Source organism: Macadamia integrifolia, chromosome 14, assembly GCF_013358625.1.
Source record: "Macadamia integrifolia cultivar HAES 741 chromosome 14, SCU_Mint_v3, whole genome shotgun sequence".
Taxonomy (NCBI): Eukaryota; Viridiplantae; Streptophyta; class Magnoliopsida; order Proteales; family Proteaceae; genus Macadamia; species Macadamia integrifolia.
In genome coordinates, this window is record NC_056570.1 from 602,886 (window position 1) to 624,479 (window position 21,594).

The window sequence follows — 21,594 nt, forward strand, 5'->3', positions numbered from 1 at the left end:
CAAAAAAAAAAAAAAAAAGGTATCATCGGGCCATCGGCTGTTTCTGGGTGATGTTTAAAATTACACAATAGAGGTCTGTGACTCTGGCAGAATTGTGAAACCTTCAATCAGTTTTGAAAAAAGTCTTATTGGGATGAAACTAGATTAGTAAGATAGGTGTGCCATCTTCTATGGCTTGAACCTACCCATGTCCACAATCCTGCCATGCGGCAAGAGGTAACCTTGATGTTGAGGAAATCATGAGATGTAAAACATGAAGACCAATGGTGGATGGTGGTTGTACAATTTTTTTATATTATTATTTAGAAAATATTCTGGTTGAAACAATGTTAATCAATAAGATTCATAAAAGATTAATTCTCCGTGGTTTTTATATAATAAAATACAAAATGTTATGATCAGGTGGAGTTTTTTATCCCTGGAATGAAAATCCTGGCTCCAACCCTGGAAAGATGCATTGATGCTTTACCCCTAAGTCTGCCTCCAAAATTGGGGAATTGAGTTCCTCTGCAAAGCTCCAGTTTCCAAAAACAAAAGGAACACCAACGGTTGAAAGACTCACAACTTCAAAGTAGGGAACTACCTCTTTCTACGTCTAACTAGTAAGTCACCCATACCAATGCATATATGGATGATCTAGAAAAGTTAGAAATCACACCAGGTTGAAGCAATAATATTCTCATTAAGAAACTCTCAAGAAGGTGCCTGGGTTAAAATCAAAGCCCTAAACAAACTAAGAAACAATGTATGGAATAACCCATCATCCGACAAGGCCAAGGTATTCATCCATAAAAGCTAAAGCCATGACTGTTTACAAGGATATAAAATCTGGAGAACTTAAGCATGAGGTACCTGCTTGTTAGCTAACACAGATCAGCTCCATGAGAATGCACCAAGTTACTCCACCATTTTCTGAATTTTAGACAAATCTATCTCATACAGAAACACAGAACTCACTCCTTAGGCCTTCCTTCTCTGACCAGTAGTGTGCGACCATGAAATTCCTGCTTAAGTAAGAAGGGTTAAGAAATGTAGCAGAGCAAAGTTATGAAATTTCCAAATAGAGGATCTGAGTTTACCTTTCCACAAGAAGAGATGGCGGAGTCACGTTCTGCCTCTGAAGAGAAAGAAACAAATCCATAAACCCGTCTCCTTCCTGCTTTGCGATCGTACAGCAATCTTGTACTAACCACAGTTCCAAATTGGCTAAAGTGCTCTCTCAAATCTTCGGGTTTCACTGACCAGGAAACATTGCCAACATAAATCTTGTAAGGGCTTTCAAAGACAATATTCCTCCTAGCCACAAGGTTCCTCCCACTAAAATTCATCTCTTCTGCAAGCAAAATCCTCATTTCACGCCCACCAACATCCTAGGTAAACAGATCGAGCAGTTACGAAAAGAAAACAAGATAGGCGATAAAAACCCAATCAATATTCCCCATTTTCTGGTTAATTCGCCACTTACAGATCCATCCAAAGCAGCAATTGCAGCTTTAGCCTCATTGAAACTACTCATTATGACATGACCACATCCTTTGCTTATCCCTGTCTCAACATTCCGCGAAACCTAAACATTTATCAGTCACAACAAATCAATTTTTCAAAAAACCTGAAATTTCCAAAGAAATAAAAAAGGGATAAGTAGAATGAGCGAGGGAGAAAGCGTACCTCTACCGATTGAACAGTTCCGTAAGGCTTAAACATATCCAGAAGGTCCGGAATGTCACAGCTTTTAGGAAGATTACAAACGTACAGTTGACAAGGTCTGACTCTAACTTTCGGATCCGTGGACGAACTATCCCTACTGTCTTCCTCCATTACCGGCGTAGCCGCGGCCATGGCTTCTTCGTCGACGACGGCCAGGACTCTGGGAGACCTAGTTTTAGTAGCTGAGCTAAGCACAGAAGCAAACGCTTCGTGTGAACCAGACATGGAAAAGGGAGAAGATACGACGAGGAAGCATGAGAAAGTTGGATAAGGAAAGCGAAGGGAAGATGAAGCAGAAGACAAGAAACGTTGATTGGTTCCGGTTTGAAAAGGTAAGGTCGATGTAATGGAATAGGAGGAAGTCAATCGAGCAATGGCCATGGCCAACGAGAATTGAGAAACAGAGGAGCTGTCTGGTAGCCTCTGCTTGGCTTTCTTACAACTTTCGGGAACTGAAATTCTACTCCTCCCTCAAGTTTGTCGGGGCTCGTCGGCTCGAGTTTAAACTCTGACGAAAAGAGAGAGAGAGAGAGAGAGAGAGAGAGAGAGAGAGGCTGAAGGAAGCGCCAAGTCTAACCCACACTCACTCCTGAACGGATAGCATCCATCATCTATTGCCAAAGCAAAGCCGAAACTAGAGTAAGGGGAGAGTTTATTTATTTATTATTATTATTATTATTTTTTGAGTTTGGTAAAAATTAAGGGGAGAGTTTCGAAGTGTAGCAACACTTGTAATCAGATATGCCACATGGCAAATTATCACATGCATAATATCAACAACGATTCAGAGTGATTTGATCTTTTAGTGTTTTTAGACAAAGATAAGTGTGAAATTTTGCCGGTATACAACAAATTGAAATTTTCTTTTTATTGTTAACCATATATTGTTTAAAAAAAGTAAATTGGCCTAAAATTTTTTTTTTCTTTTGGTAAAAATTGGTTTAAAAATTAATTTCATAGCTAGATGATGACTTTGGCATCATGTTCATAAAGTTTAGCCCTAAAAAACAGTTTCATGCGATAGAATATGGTGTTGATATATTCTCTATATTTACTAAATAGTGTTATCAGATCATTTTTGCATGTGGGATGTAATAAGGCTGGAATTTGGATCAGTTGCTCATATGATCACACTTGGTCGTACATGTGAGTAATCAATACATGTTCCTTTTGCTTTTAAATATACTCCTCTTCACTGTTATAATGGTAGGAAGTAAGATTGGTGTTAGATGTTCATATATATGACTAGGTGATTGTGATCTAAACTCTTGGATTGCAGCATCTAAGAGTATATATGAAAACAAAAGAACACATATCATCACCTAACTCTATATGAAGAGTACAACAATGTGATCCACAGTCTTCTTTTCCTCTGTCCACCATTACTAGTTCTTTGTTTTCTTCTCCACAACTCTTCTTTCTCAATTCTCAAACAAACAGTTACCACATTATCCTAGACTTTGATCAGATCTGTACCTTCATAACCATCCACCATACATTTGAAGCTGACAACTGTATCATTGCTTATTAGTTTGAAGAATTCTTTGTAGACTTTTTGGTTTCAGTACTAGATGATGAATCTATCATGATTTCCATCCACCAGCTGAATGAGTGGATATTTTTGGGATAACAACTAATATGAACTTAGATAGAGTTGAATACTGGAAATATGATTCAGATAGCCAACCTTAATTACAGAGTAAACTCAGATCTGTACCTTCATAACCATGCACCATACATTTGAAGCTGACAACTGTATCATTGCTTATTAGTTTGAAGAATTCTTTGTAGACTTTTTGGTTTCAATACTAGATGAAGAATCTATCATGATTTCCATCCACCAGCTGAATGAGTGGATATTTTTGGGATAACAACTAATATGAACTGAGATAGAGTTGAATGCTGGAAATATGATTCAGATAGCAAACCTTAATTACAGAGTAAGCTCAACTCGGGGGTTCTGTAGCTTTACAGGTCGAATAGGTCAAAATAAGGTCCTTGGCTACCCAGCCCAATTCTCTGCTATGACCTAGAGGACTGCAAAGGGTGAAGTTTCTTGAGGGCCTGAACTCAGAGGTCACCAAGACATTGCATTCCTGTGGTGGAAACTCAGGTCCCAGGGACCTGAGAGGAACTAGCGACCGAAAGGAATGGAAAGGATGAATCGAAACCTTTTCATAGAGAGAGAGAATTGAGTAGGAAAAAACATTTTTTTATAACATTTGGCCATGAACAATAATAATTAAATGATGCCTTGTAACATATGTTCATTTCCTCAATCCTCCCCCAGCGATTAAATTGTATTACATGGGCACTGGACACTTCTTCTTCTTCTTCGAAAATCTCTCAGTGGACACGCTCAAGAGCTTGTTGAGCGACATTCCTTCCCCTATTATCTTCTTCTTCTCTTCATACCTGTGCTTGATCCTCGCATCAAGCTTGTAGCCGAGAAAAGCAGGAAAGTCCAACAGCTCTCCAATCTCCCGACCCATATCCTCAATCAAGTATTCCACTTTCTTCTGTAGAGACTCGCAATTGTACTGCAATATCTGCGGATGCTTCTTGCTCATGGCAAGAATTTCACTGTAATCGAGCCCATAAGTCAGGAAGACATTGATCACCTTCTGCATATTCTCACAGCTGGTTCTAGTCACTGCCCCCAACGCCAGAGCCAGCTCCTTCGTTCTATATTTATACCCAATCTTCAGCAGAAACACTAATTTCTTAGAAAGATTCTCTCTGAAAGACAAGCCAAGAAACAGGGGCGCTTTGATAAGGAACCTGAATATATCAATTGAGTTCAACCTACATTCCATAAGGAACTCAACCCGAGGTTGCAGCTTTCTATCCTTGCTGGCACTGAAGACATTTGGGTATACAAGGACAATCTTGAAGATTTCAGGGTCTGTCAAGCCAACAAAGGATCTGAAGAACTCAGCATGGCTTTGTAGATGCTCTGTGGTATAGGCTAGGACAGATGGGAGTTTAAGCAATACGGCTCCTGTGGCATTTTCATCTCCCCCACTAAGCTCTGTGAGAAACATGATACGTGGAACTAGCTGGGTTTCAAAATCCAAATTAAGAATGGCGGGGCGTCGAATGATCAAATCGACACCACCGAAATGCTTCAGGTAAAGAATCGTCTGTTCTATCTCATTAGCAGACTTGTGACAGAACACCTTGGTTAGATTAACATTGTTGAGAATATGAGGTAGGTTTTCCCTTGGAATTCCATGATTAAGAAGCAATTCAACCTTCCCGGCAAAACCCACAAAATATTGGGGCTCTGTTACAGTCAAAAGACGTTCGAGCTTTACGGGTTCGATCTGACCTTTCAAATTATAGAGTTCTCTAATTTCTTCTGCTGTGAGTATGTCAGGGCGTTTGGCTATCAAGCGACAGAGAGCAAAACCATCTAATCCAGCGGACTGCAGGAAACAGAGTCGGCTGCCGAGAGACTCCAAAGTCTCAAATCTCAGACCTGGGTTCTTCTCGAATAGAACTTGGGTTTGTCCTTCTTCGAATCCAAACTCTTGGAAGAGTGGTAGAAACAATCCTGAACACAATATAGAACACAAATGAACCTCATTCGTTCAGGTTCTAATTCTGCTTATTTTAGAGATATATGAGAGATTGAATCGTTTCAGGTAACTTACCCCATTCCGTGAAGATATTGGAAGACGAAGAGGAGCTGCTATTGTTGCATTGAATCATCACCAATTTCGTTGAGGCTCGAAAACACACAGGAGCTGAAAAGGGTTTCTGTGGTAGACCTGTGGTTCTACTGAACCTACTCACGCAACAACATTGTTCCTGCCGAAAGAAAGTTGGCGATGAAGAAATTGCAGGCAATGTTACCGTCATCTATAATGGTCACAGCGTATCCTTGCTGCAGTCGAGCGTGCCCACAGATGTTCGCCGCTGCTTCCGGATGAGTCGTGCTTTCAGGAATTAACCTCGAGTCCTTGAACTGCCCGACGGCCGGACCAAATATCCAATTTGATTTTTTTTTTTTGGATAATTTACAACACCACCCCCGAAGAATGCCGGTATAATAGAAACACTCCATCTCTTTCACGAAATTAGATTTAGATCCCTTATCGTTAGTCTCTATTACAAAATATACCAAGAATGCTGACATCATCGTTTTATTTTTTATCTAAATACCATTTTGCCCTTAAAAATAGTGAAGTGTCGAAATTAACCTCATTACTTGTAGTCCCCAAATCAATTTCACCACAACCCTTCCGGCAATGGTGACTATGGCGGAAGAGCGTTCCTCAAGACTTTTCAGCTCAGCGGTTGCGAACCCCCTTCTAGCGACTATGGTGGAAGAGCATTCCTCTGGGATCCTCAACTCTTGATGATGTTCTATATAAAAAATGGATGGATATCCATGTCACACCCCATTCACACAGAACTAGACCAGTGATCGAGTTAACTCCGGTTAACCCAAACCTGTCAGGAACATATGATACAATACCCCACCACAGTATACCCACATCTAAGATAAGTGTTCAAAAGTTTAGCGGAAGACTTAATTTACCTATAAATATCTCCAATATACTTGATACCCAAATTGTAGTTTATAGCTAAGTACATGTGGGCCCGCAGGCATGATATTTACACAAAAAGAATAACAATTTACATATCAAATACACAAAAGGGGAGGTCATCAAAAGAATCAAAAAGCGAAATTCTGTAAGGTGTCATTACTGCGGTCCCGCAGCACAGCCCTGGCACATGCAATCAGCACCGTGTTCATACTCCTCGGGGACCCACCAATCCTCATCAGGAAACTCAACTGCGGGGCCCGACTCCTGATCTTCAAGCGGGTGACCTGCAAAATCATCTAAAAGAGGTGTGCACGTGGAATGAACTCCCTAGCTCAGTAAGTGAAAAGAAAGACCACACAACAATCATATCCATATGCACTATATGCTATGCAATTCATTTTAAATCTTATCCACCCAAACAACATTATTAAGTCCTTGGTTATGTGCTACTTACAACCACAGTGCACGTATGCCCCGAGTACGAGCCGTGAACTCCATCCCGCGATACGCCCATAGGGTTGTCAGAGAAGGCCTACCGTGAGTACTCAAAAGTAAAACAAACCGACTACCGGCTCTCAACATAAAAGTAAATGACAGAAAAGTAAATGTACTGACCCCAACAATTTAAAAGCAGTACGATTGGCCCTCTTGAATATACCACTGAGGTTGCCGACTGTCCTAATGATCAGCCGGGCGTATGTCTAACCACCACAGTGACCTGACAACCGCGACCACTGCTTCCCCCCAAGTGATAACCCAACACCTCAACCCTTGTTGGGAAGGGTCGTAGCACAGGGAATGATAATCCTAATCCGCATGCTCCTATATGACAAAGTACGATTGCATAGTGTCATCGCGTCCCATACCACGGGCCACCAATGCACTCGTTTCCAAGCCGACTACGGCGTCTAGTCTAATAATGCATCATGCACAGTAATCCAACCGTTCATCACATAAAGCACATCAATCATTTAGCATTGATAATGTAAAGCACAACACATATATCATAGATCATTTGTTTAGAATGCATAAGCAATGCGTGCGAACGGTATACGAGGATGACTAATCTACACATAATTTGCATGATGACATGGTTAGTCTAGATACAATTTAATGATGCAAAAATAAGCTTAAAATAAAGTCAAATGTCCTCTCCTCACTTACTTGTTGGGTACAAAAGCTCACGTTCGGTACGGGCGAGATCTAGCGTGAGAAACGTAAATTCTAGTGGAACCTATCATAAGCGAATGAGGTTAGTATTTCACCACCTTGGGGTCAAAACTAACGAGGTTTGATGTTTAAATCATGTTTAAAATCATAAAAGAGGGTTGCCCGTCCGTTTTGAGCCCATTCGGGCTCAAAAATCCAACTGGGGGGCCAACAGGTGGGCCAGACAGCCTACTTGTCTTCGCCCACTGGTCTTCACAGGCGGGCCAGATAGCCCGTCGATTGAACCTGCGGGCCCCCTCAGGCAGGTGGCTTCCCCCACCGGTCCCCACCCGTCGGTGGGGACTGAGGGGTTGCCCCCTCAGGTGGGTGGCTTCGCCCGTCGGTCTTCGCCCACCTGTGGGGGCAGAAATTTGTTTTCTTCTTTGAAACATTCCACAACCTTGGAAAAACCAAATGGGGCTATTCCAATCACATTTTTCACACATCTAAGGTCTTATAAGATGATTCTAACCTAGATCTAAGTTAGATTTAAGGATTGAAAAGCAATCTTACCTTATTTGCTCAAGAACTCTTCCAAAACCCCAAAATCACCTCTTAACTCAAGAAATTACCAATGATTCTCAAATCTTATAAACACTTCTTTAAACCTTCAAAATCAACACATAGACCATCTCTTAAACGTTAGATTCATCATCATAAGTGGGATTAACAAGATCCCAAGGAACTCTACCCAAATCAAGGGTTTCACTTGGGGTTTGGTGAAAGTTTAAGAAGTATAGCTTTCACTCACCTCAAATCGTAGGTCTCTTGTTGAGGATCACTTTTTCGGTGCCAGAATGAGAAGATCAAACCTCGGCGTCGCTTAAAATCATTTATTCCTCCCCTTTCTTCTTCTTCGTTCTCTTTTCTTCCTTTCTTTTCTCTCTCCTCTTTACTCTTCTCACCAACTCTTTAATGCATTAAATGAGAAAATGAGAAACACAATAAGTCATATTTATACTTAGAGAATATCTAGTAATCACATGGGTGGGTCACTCAGGTAGGGGGGTTCGCCCGCCTGTGACTGCCCACCTATTGGTCAAAACTTAGCCAAACAATTGAGATTTCGATGGAATTCGACTCTCGGCATGTATCTCACTCTCGGTACGAGATGTATAATACATATACACCTTAAGATATGGATACATACCAACATTACCCGTACATGGCCTTATGATATGTGCATGTACACGGCTTGGGTACACCCGTCTCCTCCGGCACTGACTCAGACTTGTCTGGCCAACTTGTGTTCAAGGTCACCCTTGCCATCATGGTCCATAGGGAATCCGCCTTAACCCTCTCTGGTTTGGGTCCTGCATGGTTAAACCGGGTCAACCGCATAAGTAAACCAGATTTTAAAAATAGGGTATCACAATCCATCTCTGATTCCGATCAACTCCTCGGCAACGATGATGGCAACAAAGATTTCGATGACTCTAAACGTCTCATTTGAAGTGATCTCGGGTGGAAATGAATTCTTCTGTGGCCAAATTTCAGGTAGAACTTCTTTGATCAGTTGGAACATTTCTCCTTCTAAACCCAATTTCACACACAAATTAACCTACACCAGTGGTAACGTTATCTTGAGGGATGTAACTGTTGGGAAGACCAGGTTTGCGTTTTAGCGAACAACACCGGAGTCTCAAGGTGCTGGGGATTGACCGAAAATAGCTTCTCTTTGTCACCGCATGATCAAATCTTTTTATCTATTACATTAGGGGAAGGGTTTTCTTATGGGATTCTGAGCATTAACAGAAGGGTTCAATGTTGGGGAACTAATACCGAATCATCTTCAAATTTAGAGTTCCAATTTAGGGATTTCTCATTGTAGAACTTAGTTGCAGGGAACTCTCATGCTTGTGGATACAACATGGTTGGGCTTTTGACTTGCAGAGGAAGAAATGATACTGAGCAATTGGGGTTTATTTAAGACAGATTTACACCATTCGGGTACTCTATGCTCACATTAGGTATAATCCATAGATTGCGACTCGTGGATTTTCCGATGAGAATGTGCTCCAGGAATGAGAGAAAGTGATGAAAAGAGGGGTATTTTTCGGATAATAAGATAAGGATATTTTACTCTTTTTTTTTTTTTTTTGCTGAATAAGGGTGTTTTACTCATAAGAGCTAAAGTGTCATTTCATAGCATCACTTAACAAAGATTGACGATAAAGGGTCTAAGTCTAATTTGGTGAAAGAAAATGGATGTTCCTATAATATTGACATTCTCCAATGGATGACACTGTAAATTTCCCTCTCTTTTTTTTTTTTGTGCAGAAGGAATGCACAAGAATGATAATGGGTAGTATTGTCATTTTATGTGAAGAGATAGAAAAAGAAGGCCCCACCACCTACTGATGCCCATGGGGCATGGTATCCCCTCATTGGCCCGCTCTGGTGCAAGGCTGCGTGGTCAAAGATTATTCTTCTCTCTTATAAAACACTCAAAAAATGCTAGTTAGCTTAGGTTGGTAATGCACGGCCAACCTTAGTTGTATATTTCTCAAATATAGACTATACTAAATATAATTTAGGACTATAAAAACATACAAAAATAATTTCTTTTCGGTAGGATAAAACACTTTATTCATCCTTCAACGTGTAACACCCATGGGTGGAGATAAAAACATCTCCCGAATCCAATGAATTTTGTCATGGGTTTGATTTGGTATCACTTCCCCCTTAATTTCCCTTTTTTTTTTTTTTTTTTGGCTAAGGTCCCTATTTATTTCCTTTGCAACCACACCGAGCTGATTGTGTCCTTTGAGTAATTTTAGGACTGGTCCACCACTTAATCCAAGGAGAAGCAGTAGTCAACAGAGTATACCTTGGTCATCACCACTACCATTAGATGGAGGGCAATGTTACATTACGATGAGCTAATAATATATGAGCAAGATAGCACCTAGGCAACAAAAGCAGAATTGTTAGTATCAACAAAGGTGTTTATTTTTCATCCAAAAATAAATAAAAAATAAAACCAAAAGTGTGTGCTTTGCAGCTATAATACTAGATACCACAACATAAAGTTTTGAAACAGTTGAAGTAGCCAAGATCAATAGGCCATGAAAAGGACAAAAAATATGCAAATGCAAAGTAACAAAAATTCAGCGTTTTGTTCTTCGGTTTGTTTGTTTTTTTTTTTTTTTTTTTTTGGGGGGGGGGGGGGTGGGGGTGTGGGGGTGGGGGTGTGGGTATACTCTGAATCCACCCCATGGAAGCCAATTCTTTCGTCTATACCAGACGCAACCCCCCCGCGGGTCTCAACCCCACAAAACAATTTTCATATGGTATAAGCACAATCACGATGCCAGAACACAATTGTTCTATAGACATTTTAAGAAAATGATGATTGAGCTGGTGCGGCACATAGACTGCATACGAGTGACTCCCAAAGCAAGGTTAAATCAACAGCCAAGTTGGGTGTGGAACCTTAAGTGGATTGTTATTGGATTCCCTTTCACAAACGCTTGTATCTGGATTGATGCCCATACAAGTCAGACATTTTGCACAAGTCCTGGCGACTGACTCCCCGTGGATCACAGGGGCTTTCTGCTGGTTGTGTATTAAATTGGGGTTAGCAGGACAATTTGAAAGAGAACCTCGCTGGAAAGCACACGAAGATGTAACTGCCACCCCCAAAATAAAGCAAAAATGGAACCTTGTCTTGCCTGGTGCAGCAGTGAAGATGACCTCCAACAACATCGTGTAGAGGATTGCTCCAAGCTTTAAAGGTAACTTGATATAGATTCACCATCTGGGAACTGAAAAAGTATTTTCCTGGAAATATAACGGAAATTTTGCCAATCCAATTGCTTCAAAGTAGGACAAGATAAGTTGACAGTCAACTTGAGTTTGATCCAACTAAAATGATGCAATGTCCCGACCTCAGTTTTCAACTCCACCAGCTTCAGGCCAATCAGATATCCTTGAGGAAAAACTCACTTGCCTTACTACCAGCATTTTTGAATAGCTTGTAAGCATTGCACCTGGTTACTTGGTTTCGTCGTCTTAGTGAGGGCACTTCATGTCTTATCTATGAACATTTTTTAACAACTAGGATGTGCATCAAATCAGCAACTCTTCATCATGTATCCTTGAGACTGCCTCTTGGAAGGTGCACACTCATCCTTCATGCTTGAAGAAATGTTTTGTACATGAAAAAGAGGCGAATTACGGTTGATAGGTTTCCTTGGTGACCTGGAGAAATGTGACCTAAAAGGCACCAAATATGACCACAGATAATGACCATGAAGCAAGGAGATCATGTGAAATAAAAGCTTCAGAATTCAATAGATTACAAGGACACATGCCTCTTTTTAGGAACTTGGCTTCCATCTGGCATCTCCTTGCATAATTCCTTTCCAGCATTCTGATGGACCAAATACAGGCAGACAAACTATTAAAATCCATAATATAAATATGCAGAGAATCTGATGACATGACACTATGATCTGATAATTAAATCATCGAACGCCAACATCATAAGCCGATGAGGCAACGAATGGATACAGCTGGGATCATCCAGCTGCATCTAGATGTCATAATAGTTGCTTCAAACATGATAAAACTCATATACCAATGAACTATCACCAAAGGGATTTCAACACATCACAAGATGAGCAAAGTTTGGAGTAAAAGGGGCAAATAGAAAAAGAATTTGTGGTGAGAAGAAGGAATGGAAATTTTATAATAGGATACTATGGACATAGAGAGTGTAGTCATGAAATTAGTGTAGCTGATCCCAAGTAGTTGGGATTTGGGACAAGCGTTTGCTAGTCTGAGTTAAATAAGTGAAATCCAAGAGAGCTACATAACATTTCATCTGGGCAGATAATGGGGGCATTTTTTTTTTTTTTTTTAATTTCCTCCGTATTTTATGTTTCAACCAAGTTTTGGGAGAAGATGCAGTATATGGTAAAGTTATAGAGATTAATTTTGTTCACAAAGACCAAGGAGAAAATGAGCAATAATGCAGCAAATGAAAAACCTCTGATATCTGGTAGATAATGCACTAATCATCGTTGAGAATCCAGCCTTTTTTTTTTTTAGATTCCAACTAAGTTTTGGGAGAAGATGCAGAATATGTTAAAGTTATAGACATTAATTTTGTTCACAAAGACCAAGGAGAAAATGAGCAATAATGCAGCAAATGAAACACCTCTGATATCTGGTAGAGAATGCACGAATAGTTGTTAAATTCAGGTAACAGTTTCAATGCATCTTGTTTTGAGATTCACCTGTAATGTCTCAAACAAGAACAGAACCATTTGGACAGGCCAGGTATAGCGCAACCAGTGCAAGGAACCTTCTTTTCTTCTCTAAGAAGACGAAAATAAAACGATCTTTACAACAACAACAACAAAGCTTAGCCTTATCCCAACTAAATGGAGTCGGCTACATGGATCCGTAAACCAAAAAAAAAAAAAAAACAACTTTGGTACATCGCACTCACGAACAATCGGCAACTCGGATCCTAGCCCTCCAGGCAGCTCTGTTAGATGCCATATTAGGGTGAAGACTTAACTTTTGCATATCTCTTCAAACTACCTCATCAATGTCATTTTTGGCCTGCCCCTAGCCGTTTTAGCTCCATTCATCTGCATTTGGTCACTCCTTCGTACTGGGGCATCCAAGGGCCTCCTTTGGACATACCCAAACCATCGTAACCGACATTCTCTAAGTTTATCCTGAATTGGTGCAACTCCTAAATCCGTTCTAACCTGATCATTCCTTATTCTATCTCTCAGGGTTTTTCCGTACATCCATCTCAACATGCTCATCTCAGCCACACTCAACTTATCTATGTTACGCTTCTTGACTACCCAACATTCTGCACCATACATCATAACTGGTCTTATGGCTGTCCTATAGAATTTTCCCTTAAGCTTTAGAAGAATAGGTCGATCACATAACACTCCAGACGCCCCTCTCCATTTCATCCATCCTACTTTATTGTCAGAATTATGTAACCTGACATTCAGACTGGATGCTTGTAATTTAGTACAACAACAACTCAGCTTCATCCCAACTAAATACGGTTGGCAACATGGATCTGTGCACAGGCCCAAAAAAAAAAAAAACACTGCAACACAATAACTCAGTAAAATCCCACTTAGGTGGTGTCGGCTACATGGATCCTTGCTTCAAACAGCTCTATTCAAGGACATACTTGAGACAAGACCTGAACTACGCATGTCTTTCCTCACTACTTATATTGTCATTTTTTGTCTGCCCCTAAGTCATGTGTGGCTCTCTCTTACCTCTTGGCTAATCTGAGATTTTCTATCAGTTGTGTCTCTCCAACCTCCTGCTCTAATAATATTCTTCTATCAGTTCTCCCCATTTCATCTCTATCCTTGTTCATTATCACCTGGACAGATAACCTGTTTTCTGACCATTATTATCCCATCTATTCCATATCATATCTTCTTTCATGTGGCTTACTTTCCATTCAAACATGGTAATTTCCATTTAAACCAATGCCCTGTTTCATTCAGTTTCAGAAGTTTGAAAATAGTCACCAGAACTTGGGAGGTATCACTGTTAAAGTCCCTGTCCAGTTTGGACAATCTTTGGGGAGTTACAGTTCTTGTTTCCCCTTTCTAGTTCATCATCGGTTCTTTCTAATTTCTGAAATTTCAGAAATATTTACTCAAAAATACAGCCCCTGGGTAGTGATTGTCAAATACTGCGATAACTGAGTCTTTCTACAGAACTGCATCAGAACATAGATCTTTGTCTATTCTTCAAATCCTTCAATCTGAACAAATAAAGTTAAAAAAAGCATTTTAATGTTTTTCTTTGAAGAACAATTTGATTTATACAAAAACGTGGTCATGTACATAACTAACCGAGCTATAGCTCCACTTGTCATTCACAAAGTCAAAGCTAAAGCTCAACTCATTTATATATATTAGCCCAAGCCAAGCTAGCGTGGATCTGGATCAGTTTAGACTCAGTGGGGAAGATCAATTTAGGTATTTTATAATAACGTGAACCATTCAAATCATGCAGCCAACCCAAGAGTGAACTTGGCAATGCCTAATGAGCCCGAGCAGAGGTGACCTTTATGAATCTTTAATGAACCCAAGACCCACTGATGCCCCATGATGTTAACCAGAACGGGAACAGCTCACTTTAGCAAGGCTTTGTGTAGCCTAAAACTCAAAGTCTGAACTCTCTAATGAATAAAATGATCTGCAAGAATCGAAATTAATGAGAAAGATAAGCTTTTTTTTTTTTTTTGGGCAAATATGAGAAACAGAAGCTTGTGCCAGGGGAGGGAGGAACAGGGGAAACAGATGCAGTTACCACTTCCCATAGTCATTATTATACCAGTTCAGGGCTGTTGTAGCATCACGCTTTGTCAGGGTTTGATGAGTGCTTTGTGGAGAATAAAGATAAAAGTTAGTTTGAAGGTATTTGTGCTTATATAAAATGATATAGTATATGACATATGTATACATATTGTGAATATTGACCACATGCTACATATTGATGCATGGGGTGGCATGTTAGGCAGTCAAGAAGAGTCATATTGAGAAACTATGGGTAGCTGAGATGAAGATTTCAAGATGGATGTGCGGTAAAACTAGGAAGGATAAAGTAAGGAATAAGCATATTAGAGCTGTTTTAAGTGTGGCCCCGATCAACGACAAGCTCCATGAAAGTCGTTTGAGGTGGTATGACCATGTCCAAAGGAGGCCTGAGGACGCCCCAATAAGGAGGAGTGATCGGATCCGGATTGAAGGAGCCAAAAGAACCTAAGGGCAGGCCTAAAATGACCATAGACGAAGTGATGAGAAATGACATGCATAGTCTTGGTCTTGTCCCCACTATGATCTTGGATAGAACCTATTGGAGGGATGGATCCATATAGCCGACCCCATTTAGCTAAGATTTTCCTAACTTCTGGGTTGTGCCTATTTCCTCATACTCTCATATTTCTTTTTTCATCTCTCATCTTTGATCTTTCCATCTCTCCCCTCCTCCATTCCTGTTTGAACTTTTTCAATATTGTTTGTATGGATCCATGTAGCCAACCCCATTAAGTTGGGATAAGGCTGATGTTGCTGCATATCGATGCATATTGGCATATTGTTATCGTAAATGAGTTGAGTCAGATGAACTAAACAGTCAACAAATTCACACTACTAGGCTCCTTGATTGATTAGATGGTTACAGCCCCTATAAGCCTTGCGAGGGACCTAAATTCAAAAAGTAAGCCTAGGGACTCAACCTTGTCCTTCAAACATTCCTAGTCTACACTAGAAACATCTTTCTCGGAACTCCCTAATCAAAGCTAAAAGATAAAATACTCCCTAAATTCAAATAGAGTATTTTCTAAGTTTCAAGACACCATAGAACAGACTCACCTACACTAAGTCCATGCAGAATTCTAAAGAAGCTCAATCCATTATTCCTTAATATTCCAATGTAATGAGAGTCAATGATAAGGGAAAATTCTAGATAAGTTGACATACAGATACAGTACCACTAACTTCCTACCATATTTGTAAGATATAAAAAGCAATAGTCAAGAGAAGGGGAGAATGGCATAATAAGTGCACCTCTAGACTCTAGTTCTCCACATACACATGAAAAAAAAAATGAATTAGAATAAGAGCAATGAGAACAAATTATGACAAGCTTGATCCTATATGCAACAAGATTTCAAAATGCATGTTGGTATTAAAGAAGACATAAATAATCTTGGCCATCTCAAAACGAGGTATTCTTACTACAAGTAACTTTTAATTTTACCATAACAGGGAATCTCACCTCTACTTAAAATATCTTAGTAAGAAAATTAAATATAATACATGCAGCTGTTTCCGACTATAACAAGCCTTAAAACCAAGGAAAACAAGGAGAGAATAACAGCCTGCAGAATAGCTTTTACTTAAAAGTCCTACAATGGGGGTTATGTTTAAGTGTCACTGCAGCCGTGATATGCCTCTTCAGATCTCAATCGCAATGTGATTCACTTTTTTGATAAGTCTCATATATTATGCCTCCCATTATTAACATGTAAGTTGTGATCAATGTTCCTTAATAGTCTCAGTGTTTAGCCACAACAAAACCAAAGACAAGAATGAACAGCACAGAGACACTAGTAACAAATTTTGAAGAGAGAAAATGAAATAAATCAAGCCTAAACTGAATTATACAGTTACACTGAAGCTTTTGAGTTCTCAGCTAGGTTATTTAAAATAAAGAAAATTATCCCAACATAATCATAATAAGCCAAAACAAATTTTTGCTCTAAGGAGCCTGACCAGAGTGTCAAATCTCATACGACCCTTTAGGAAACAATGGCAATAGGGACTCTTACTTTGTTTGATGGATATGTAAGCTCTTCCCGACCTGCTTCCTTGGATGTGCTCAGGGGTGGTTGAGAAAGCTTTCTTTTCTTCTTTCCTCCACCTTTTTTATCAGACTTGAAAAGCTTTGTTTTCTTCATTCCTCCAACTTTCTTACGAGACTCCTTCGCCTCCCTCTTCCTTCTAAACACGTTCAAATTCCCCGAAATTGACTTCTTCTCACGGACTTTCCAAACATCCCGCTTCCTGAAAAGCAGTTTCTCAGATTTCCAATCCGAATAACTCGTGTCTATGATTGTTACTTCGACGCAAGAGTAAGACGAAAGATCTGTCTGTGCCTTCTCCTCTACAAGTGTAAGAGAATCGCACTTTCCTTTCTCCTTTGGCTTCATGCAACCACCGTTTTGAGTCATTTCTGTTTCACTGTTATTATCGGTGCTTGAAGGTGACATTGCTGGCATCCCATCAGCTTTCACTACACCGGGCAAGCGGCCATCGTCAACGCTTGCAGATGCAGAAAACGAACAAATTTTTGGGTAACGCTGTTTCCGAGAGCTCTTTTTCTTCTCATATCCTCTAATCCTCTCAAGGTCCCCCTGGTCTCCCATATTGAAGAGCTCTGCTAGAACATTGCTCATCACGTTAAACAAGTCTTCTTTCTTCCGATGCCCCCTGAAGCCAAAATTCACCTCTTTTTTTCTCCCTTCGGAGACTGATTTCTTGTCCAACGGTACAGAATCAAAGTTTGGATTGGGGGAGTCGGTGTTGTTCCCCCGAATAACATCAGAAACATTGACGTCGACGGAAAGAGGGTGATCGGAGTTATGGTCTAGGAATCGTTCAAGATCGAGATCATTGCCAACGGAAAAACCTTTAGAAGACCGCAGCCGGTCCAGCCAACTGGAATCCGATTTGGCGGACGGAACAGAACAGATCATTTTGAGATGGAAATGAAGATCCTCCAACGGTAAAGGAATCCTACTGCAGAATGAGCAACGAAATGGAAGGAAATTTGTTTTGCTAGGGAAGCAAAAACGATCAGAAAAGTCTGCGACGGCAATAGGTAGGGTTTAACAGAGCTTCTGCATTTCAAAACTATGGGATCCCAAAGCATGTGATTGGAATTTAGATGAAGTCCTCAATCCTCCATGCTTGAACTTGAGACTGTACACTTTGTAGTTTATTGCCTTCGTTGGTACGGTAGCAGAGTGACGTTTGGCCATGAAAACGGAGGAGGGAGGCACAGTGGTCCACCGTCTGTGACGGCGATAGGTAGGGTTTTCAAAACCATTACCACATATCGCATGAAAATCAGGAGTGAACCGGATAACGAAAATAGAATAGAAGCCGGTAAAACTAGACCAAATGCAAAACAATTCTGGTTTGGCTAATTCTCATTCGGTTTGATTTTGATTTACACCTTGTCAAAATGTAAATCGAACCAGAACCAGGGCCAGACTGATTGGCTCCCCACCTGAAAACCTCCTGACGTCATCTGAAGGCCTCAATCTCGGTCTCGCTCGACTGTGGCTGAAGGAAAATCGTTCCCTATACTATATTACTATTAGAAGCCATCTCTTCTACCTTATTTTTGTGGTATACATTTTTTATTTTTATTTTTTATTTTAAGAAAAATAGTGCTCCATGATAATGATCATAGCCCCAGGATAAGCCTCCGTATGACAAGCAGTGCTTTTGCAGAATCAATGAACGATAATGGGCATGTCAAGATTCGAATCCACAATCAATTGACTCGAGTGGTATACAATTTTTTTTTTTGGTAAAATAGCGGTGTACACTATATACATGTGAAACAACACAATTTTTTTCAATTGGCAAAAAAATATACATTACATGTAGGGGTGTCAATTCTTAAACCGAACCGATAAAATTGGCCCGATTGAACCAATAACAACACGGATCAAACCGAATCAAAGCCTTATTGGGTCAGTTCGGTTTGGAGTATTGCAACCCCAAAACCAAATCGAACCGCACCAGAAATCGGATGAACCCGAAACCAAACCGAAATCGGCTCAAAACCCAGATCGAAACTGAAACCAAACCGGTAAGAAATCGAAACACTCCAAAATTCATTAAAAAAATCAAAATTTGCATAGTTTTGTAAACATTTGTATGGAAAGTCGAATCCAAACTGGACCAAAAATCAAAACCAACCCCGTTACAAATCGATTTAAGAAATCGAAGACAAACCGGAAACCAAACCGCACCGAAATCGGAATTTCCTTATTGGTTCGGTTTCGGTTTCAACTTTCCCACACCGAAATCGACTCAACCCAGACCGAAACCGAGCTGGACCGACCGATTGACACCCATAATTATATGGGTAATAAATATAATCTTACAATTTCTTTTCACCAGCTTTGGTTACGATGCTTTAAAAAAAAAAAAAAACCCTTAGGCTGTGTTTAGTAGCCAAGAGAAGAAAAGCAAAAAAATACACTTTTTGTACTTTTTTCCTTGGGTTAAGAATTTTTCTTTACACTTGATATGTTTTCACTCAAGACAAGATTCCCCTTTTCAAATTCAAAATTCCCCTCGAAAATTGTGAAATTTTCTTTTGTTCTTTCAAAAATTTTCTTACCAAAAACACAAGAAAACATAAAAAAATATGAAAACATAATAAGACAAAAATGAATGATTACACAATGATTCCCTATGTATCTATGTCTCTCCTAAAATTCAAAATTTTTTGAATATTTTCCTTTTGTTTTGTTTTCTTCTCTTGGTAACCAAACATACATATTATTTTTATTTTCTCACAATTTCTTCTCTTTTCTTTTCTTTTCTTTTCTTTTTTAGATTAGTTTTTCTTTTATTTTCTTCTCTTAGCTACCAAACACAGCCTTAGTTATGAGTTTTATGATAATATTTTTTTGATAATTTATAGCGCCACCCCTTAGAGAATGTCAGTATTATAGGAACACCCCCTATCTTTCACCAAATTAGACTCAAACCCCCTATTATCAGTCATTGTTAAATGAGGAGTTGAAATGCCCTGTGACTAAAACAGGTTCATCATCTTCGGACCTCTCATCTTCACCTTTACCTTTATGTCCAACTATACCGCTAACGGTATCCCTCCCTTCTTTAGATTGGACGTCAACGCCGACGCCGAAGAGGAGTCCAGATCTTCACAGGTGGTTGTGACCATTGTCCTCATAATGGTATTGTTCTTTGTATCATGGGTATACTCCAAGAAAGTCCCGTTGCCGACGAAGATGCCATTGGACGTCATGGTGACAGTGGTAGGGTCATAGGGTTCTAAGTGGAGATGTGAGATCGAGATTGGAGTTGAGTTGAGTTGGAAGGAAGACCCGTCCTCGATTGTCCCCTTCCCATGCGGAAAATCATGGAATCAAGCCTGCAATTCTCTCTCTCTTTTCCGGGTATTGTCCATCATAGTAATAATAATCACGATATCTATATATGAAAGCTTCTTAATTAGTAATAAACAACAAATGAGGAGGTTATATTATGGAGAATCAACCATAGTCACAATTAGAGAGTAAACAAGCGAGAAACAGAGAGAGGATCTTGTGGGTTTAAGAAAAATAAAAAAAGAGGGCTAAAGGTCCCTCTTTCTTTCAAGCATAAACACAAACAGTGTTGTTGGAGGTCATGAGTTCTATGACTTCACCGTCGTTGATTTTCCGACGGATTTAAGCTTAGAGGCATTCTCACCGACGTATTTAGCATTGGAATATTCAAAATTTAGGCCAAGGATTATATCTCCGGAGTCGCAAACAAAGATAAGTTATGGGCAGAGGCTGGTAGTACGGTTTGTGGTTTCAAGTTCTATGAATGTGACGAGTGTATCGGTGACTGGTGTCTCCATCGTTCATGACTCACTCATTCTCCATAAATAAGAGATTATTGGTCTTGGATGACAGCAATGTAACTGCGGCGGCCGAAACATTCTTCACGACTCTCTTTAGTCTCTATTACTTCAATAAATCCCAAATTGATTAAACGAAGGAAGATTAGTATTGAAGGTTAAGATAGGCTAGGGATGGGGATGGGGATGGAGAGTTATTAGATGGGTATTTTAGGTACTTCATATTTAGTAAGGGCGTTTTGATATTTAAAAAAATATATATAGTAGCTGACATCATCAAACAAGGTATATTTCATAACAATGACTGACGGCAAGTGATCTGAGTCTAATTTGGTGAATTTGGTGAAAGAGAGGGGGTGTTCCTATAATATTGGCATTCTTCAGGGGGTAACACTGTAAATTGCCCAATTTTTTTCAGTGGGAAAGAGACTCTATGAGCATGATGCATTCTCTACATCCACTCACAACTGATTTTTTTAATATATATTCTCTAACTTCATAAAAAATTATCATGTGTCTAAGCTTCGATAGCACCTCATTTTCAGAGAACCCTTTCCTTTTTCCTATAGAGGGAGTGAATTTTCTAAACAAGTGGTATTAAGGAGTGCGCCAATAAAGTGTGACAAAATAATATAATTCATGTGAGGCCGCGATGTCTATGAGGTATTCTTTACCCTCTATTTTATTCTCTTTTATGTTTTCTAAGAAATGACCATGTGGACGAAAGTGTTAGAATGCTAATCCGTTGTATGAGTTATTTGTATCAAAGGTTCAAATGGCTTCCAGACTAGAGTAAATAAAAAATGTTTAGTTATTGCCCGAATTACAATAAAGAAATAAAATCTCAAAAGATATTTATAAAAGATACTAAAATCTACAGATAAATGCCGGCAACTCCAACCCGGGCAGCAACCAATAATTTTACACCACTCTAAAC

General features: G+C 39.7%; 3 protein-coding genes across 3 annotated transcripts; all 3 read right to left on the minus strand.

Moving 5' to 3' along the window:
* Window positions 1-662: 662 nt before the first annotated feature.
* LOC122061492 (28 kDa ribonucleoprotein, chloroplastic) lies at window positions 663-2,336 on the minus strand. Its single transcript, XM_042624762.1, has 4 exons — window positions 1,669-2,336; window positions 1,466-1,567; window positions 1,080-1,370; window positions 663-1,004 (listed from the first exon to the last, which is right to left on the minus strand). The coding sequence occupies exons 1-4, from the start codon at window positions 2,086-2,088 to the stop codon at window positions 954-956; spliced, it is 864 nt and encodes a 287-aa protein (XP_042480696.1). The 5' UTR covers window positions 2,089-2,336; the 3' UTR covers window positions 663-953.
* A 1,562-nt stretch (window positions 2,337-3,898) lies between these two features.
* LOC122061490 (transcription termination factor MTERF8, chloroplastic) lies at window positions 3,899-5,682 on the minus strand. Its single transcript, XM_042624760.1, has 2 exons — window positions 5,364-5,682; window positions 3,899-5,263 (listed from the first exon to the last, which is right to left on the minus strand). Exons 1-2 carry the CDS (start codon window positions 5,569-5,571, stop codon window positions 4,011-4,013), a joined length of 1,461 nt encoding a protein of 486 aa, XP_042480694.1. The 5' UTR covers window positions 5,572-5,682; the 3' UTR covers window positions 3,899-4,010.
* A 5,128-nt stretch (window positions 5,683-10,810) lies between these two features.
* LOC122060532 lies at window positions 10,811-18,170 on the minus strand. The gene is made up of 3 exons (XM_042623650.1): window positions 16,813-18,170; window positions 11,789-11,847; window positions 10,811-11,690 (listed from the first exon to the last, which is right to left on the minus strand). The coding sequence occupies exons 1-3, from the start codon at window positions 17,737-17,739 to the stop codon at window positions 11,549-11,551; spliced, it is 1,128 nt and encodes a 375-aa protein (XP_042479584.1). The 5' UTR covers window positions 17,740-18,170; the 3' UTR covers window positions 10,811-11,548.
* Between the last annotated feature and the right edge of the window lie 3,424 nt (window positions 18,171-21,594).

What these genes read in the sequence shown, in the direction of transcription:
- LOC122061492 (XM_042624762.1), bottom strand. Translation starts at nt 2,088, where the DNA reads ATGGCCATTGCTCGATTGACTTCCTCCTATTCCATTACATCGACCTTA. An exon ending in GAACTGTTCAATCGGTAGAG is followed by an intron (nt 1,568 to 1,668) that starts GTACGCTTTCTC and finishes ATAAATGTTTAG; the next exon opens with GTTTCGCGGAATGTTGAGAC. An exon ending in CCATCTCTTCTTGTGGAAAG is followed by an intron (nt 1,005 to 1,079) that starts GTAAACTCAGAT and finishes TTACTTAAGCAG; the next exon opens with GAATTTCATGGTCGCACACT.
- LOC122061490 (XM_042624760.1), bottom strand. Translation starts at nt 5,571, where the DNA reads ATGACGGTAACATTGCCTGCAATTTCTTCATCGCCAACTTTCTTTCGG. An exon ending in CAATATCTTCACGGAATGGG is followed by an intron (nt 5,264 to 5,363) that starts GTAAGTTACCTG and finishes TATTGTGTTCAG; the next exon opens with GATTGTTTCTACCACTCTTC.
- LOC122060532 (XM_042623650.1), bottom strand. Translation starts at nt 17,739, where the DNA reads ATGATCTGTTCTGTTCCGTCCGCCAAATCGGATTCCAGTTGGCTGGAC. An exon ending in TTACATATCCATCAAACAAA is followed by an intron (nt 11,848 to 16,812) that starts GTAAGAGTCCCT and finishes TTGGTCCATCAG; the next exon opens with AATGCTGGAAAGGAATTATG. An exon ending in AGCCAAGTTCCTAAAAAGAG is followed by an intron (nt 11,691 to 11,788) that starts GCATGTGTCCTT and finishes GGTGCCTTTTAG; the next exon opens with GTCACATTTCTCCAGGTCAC.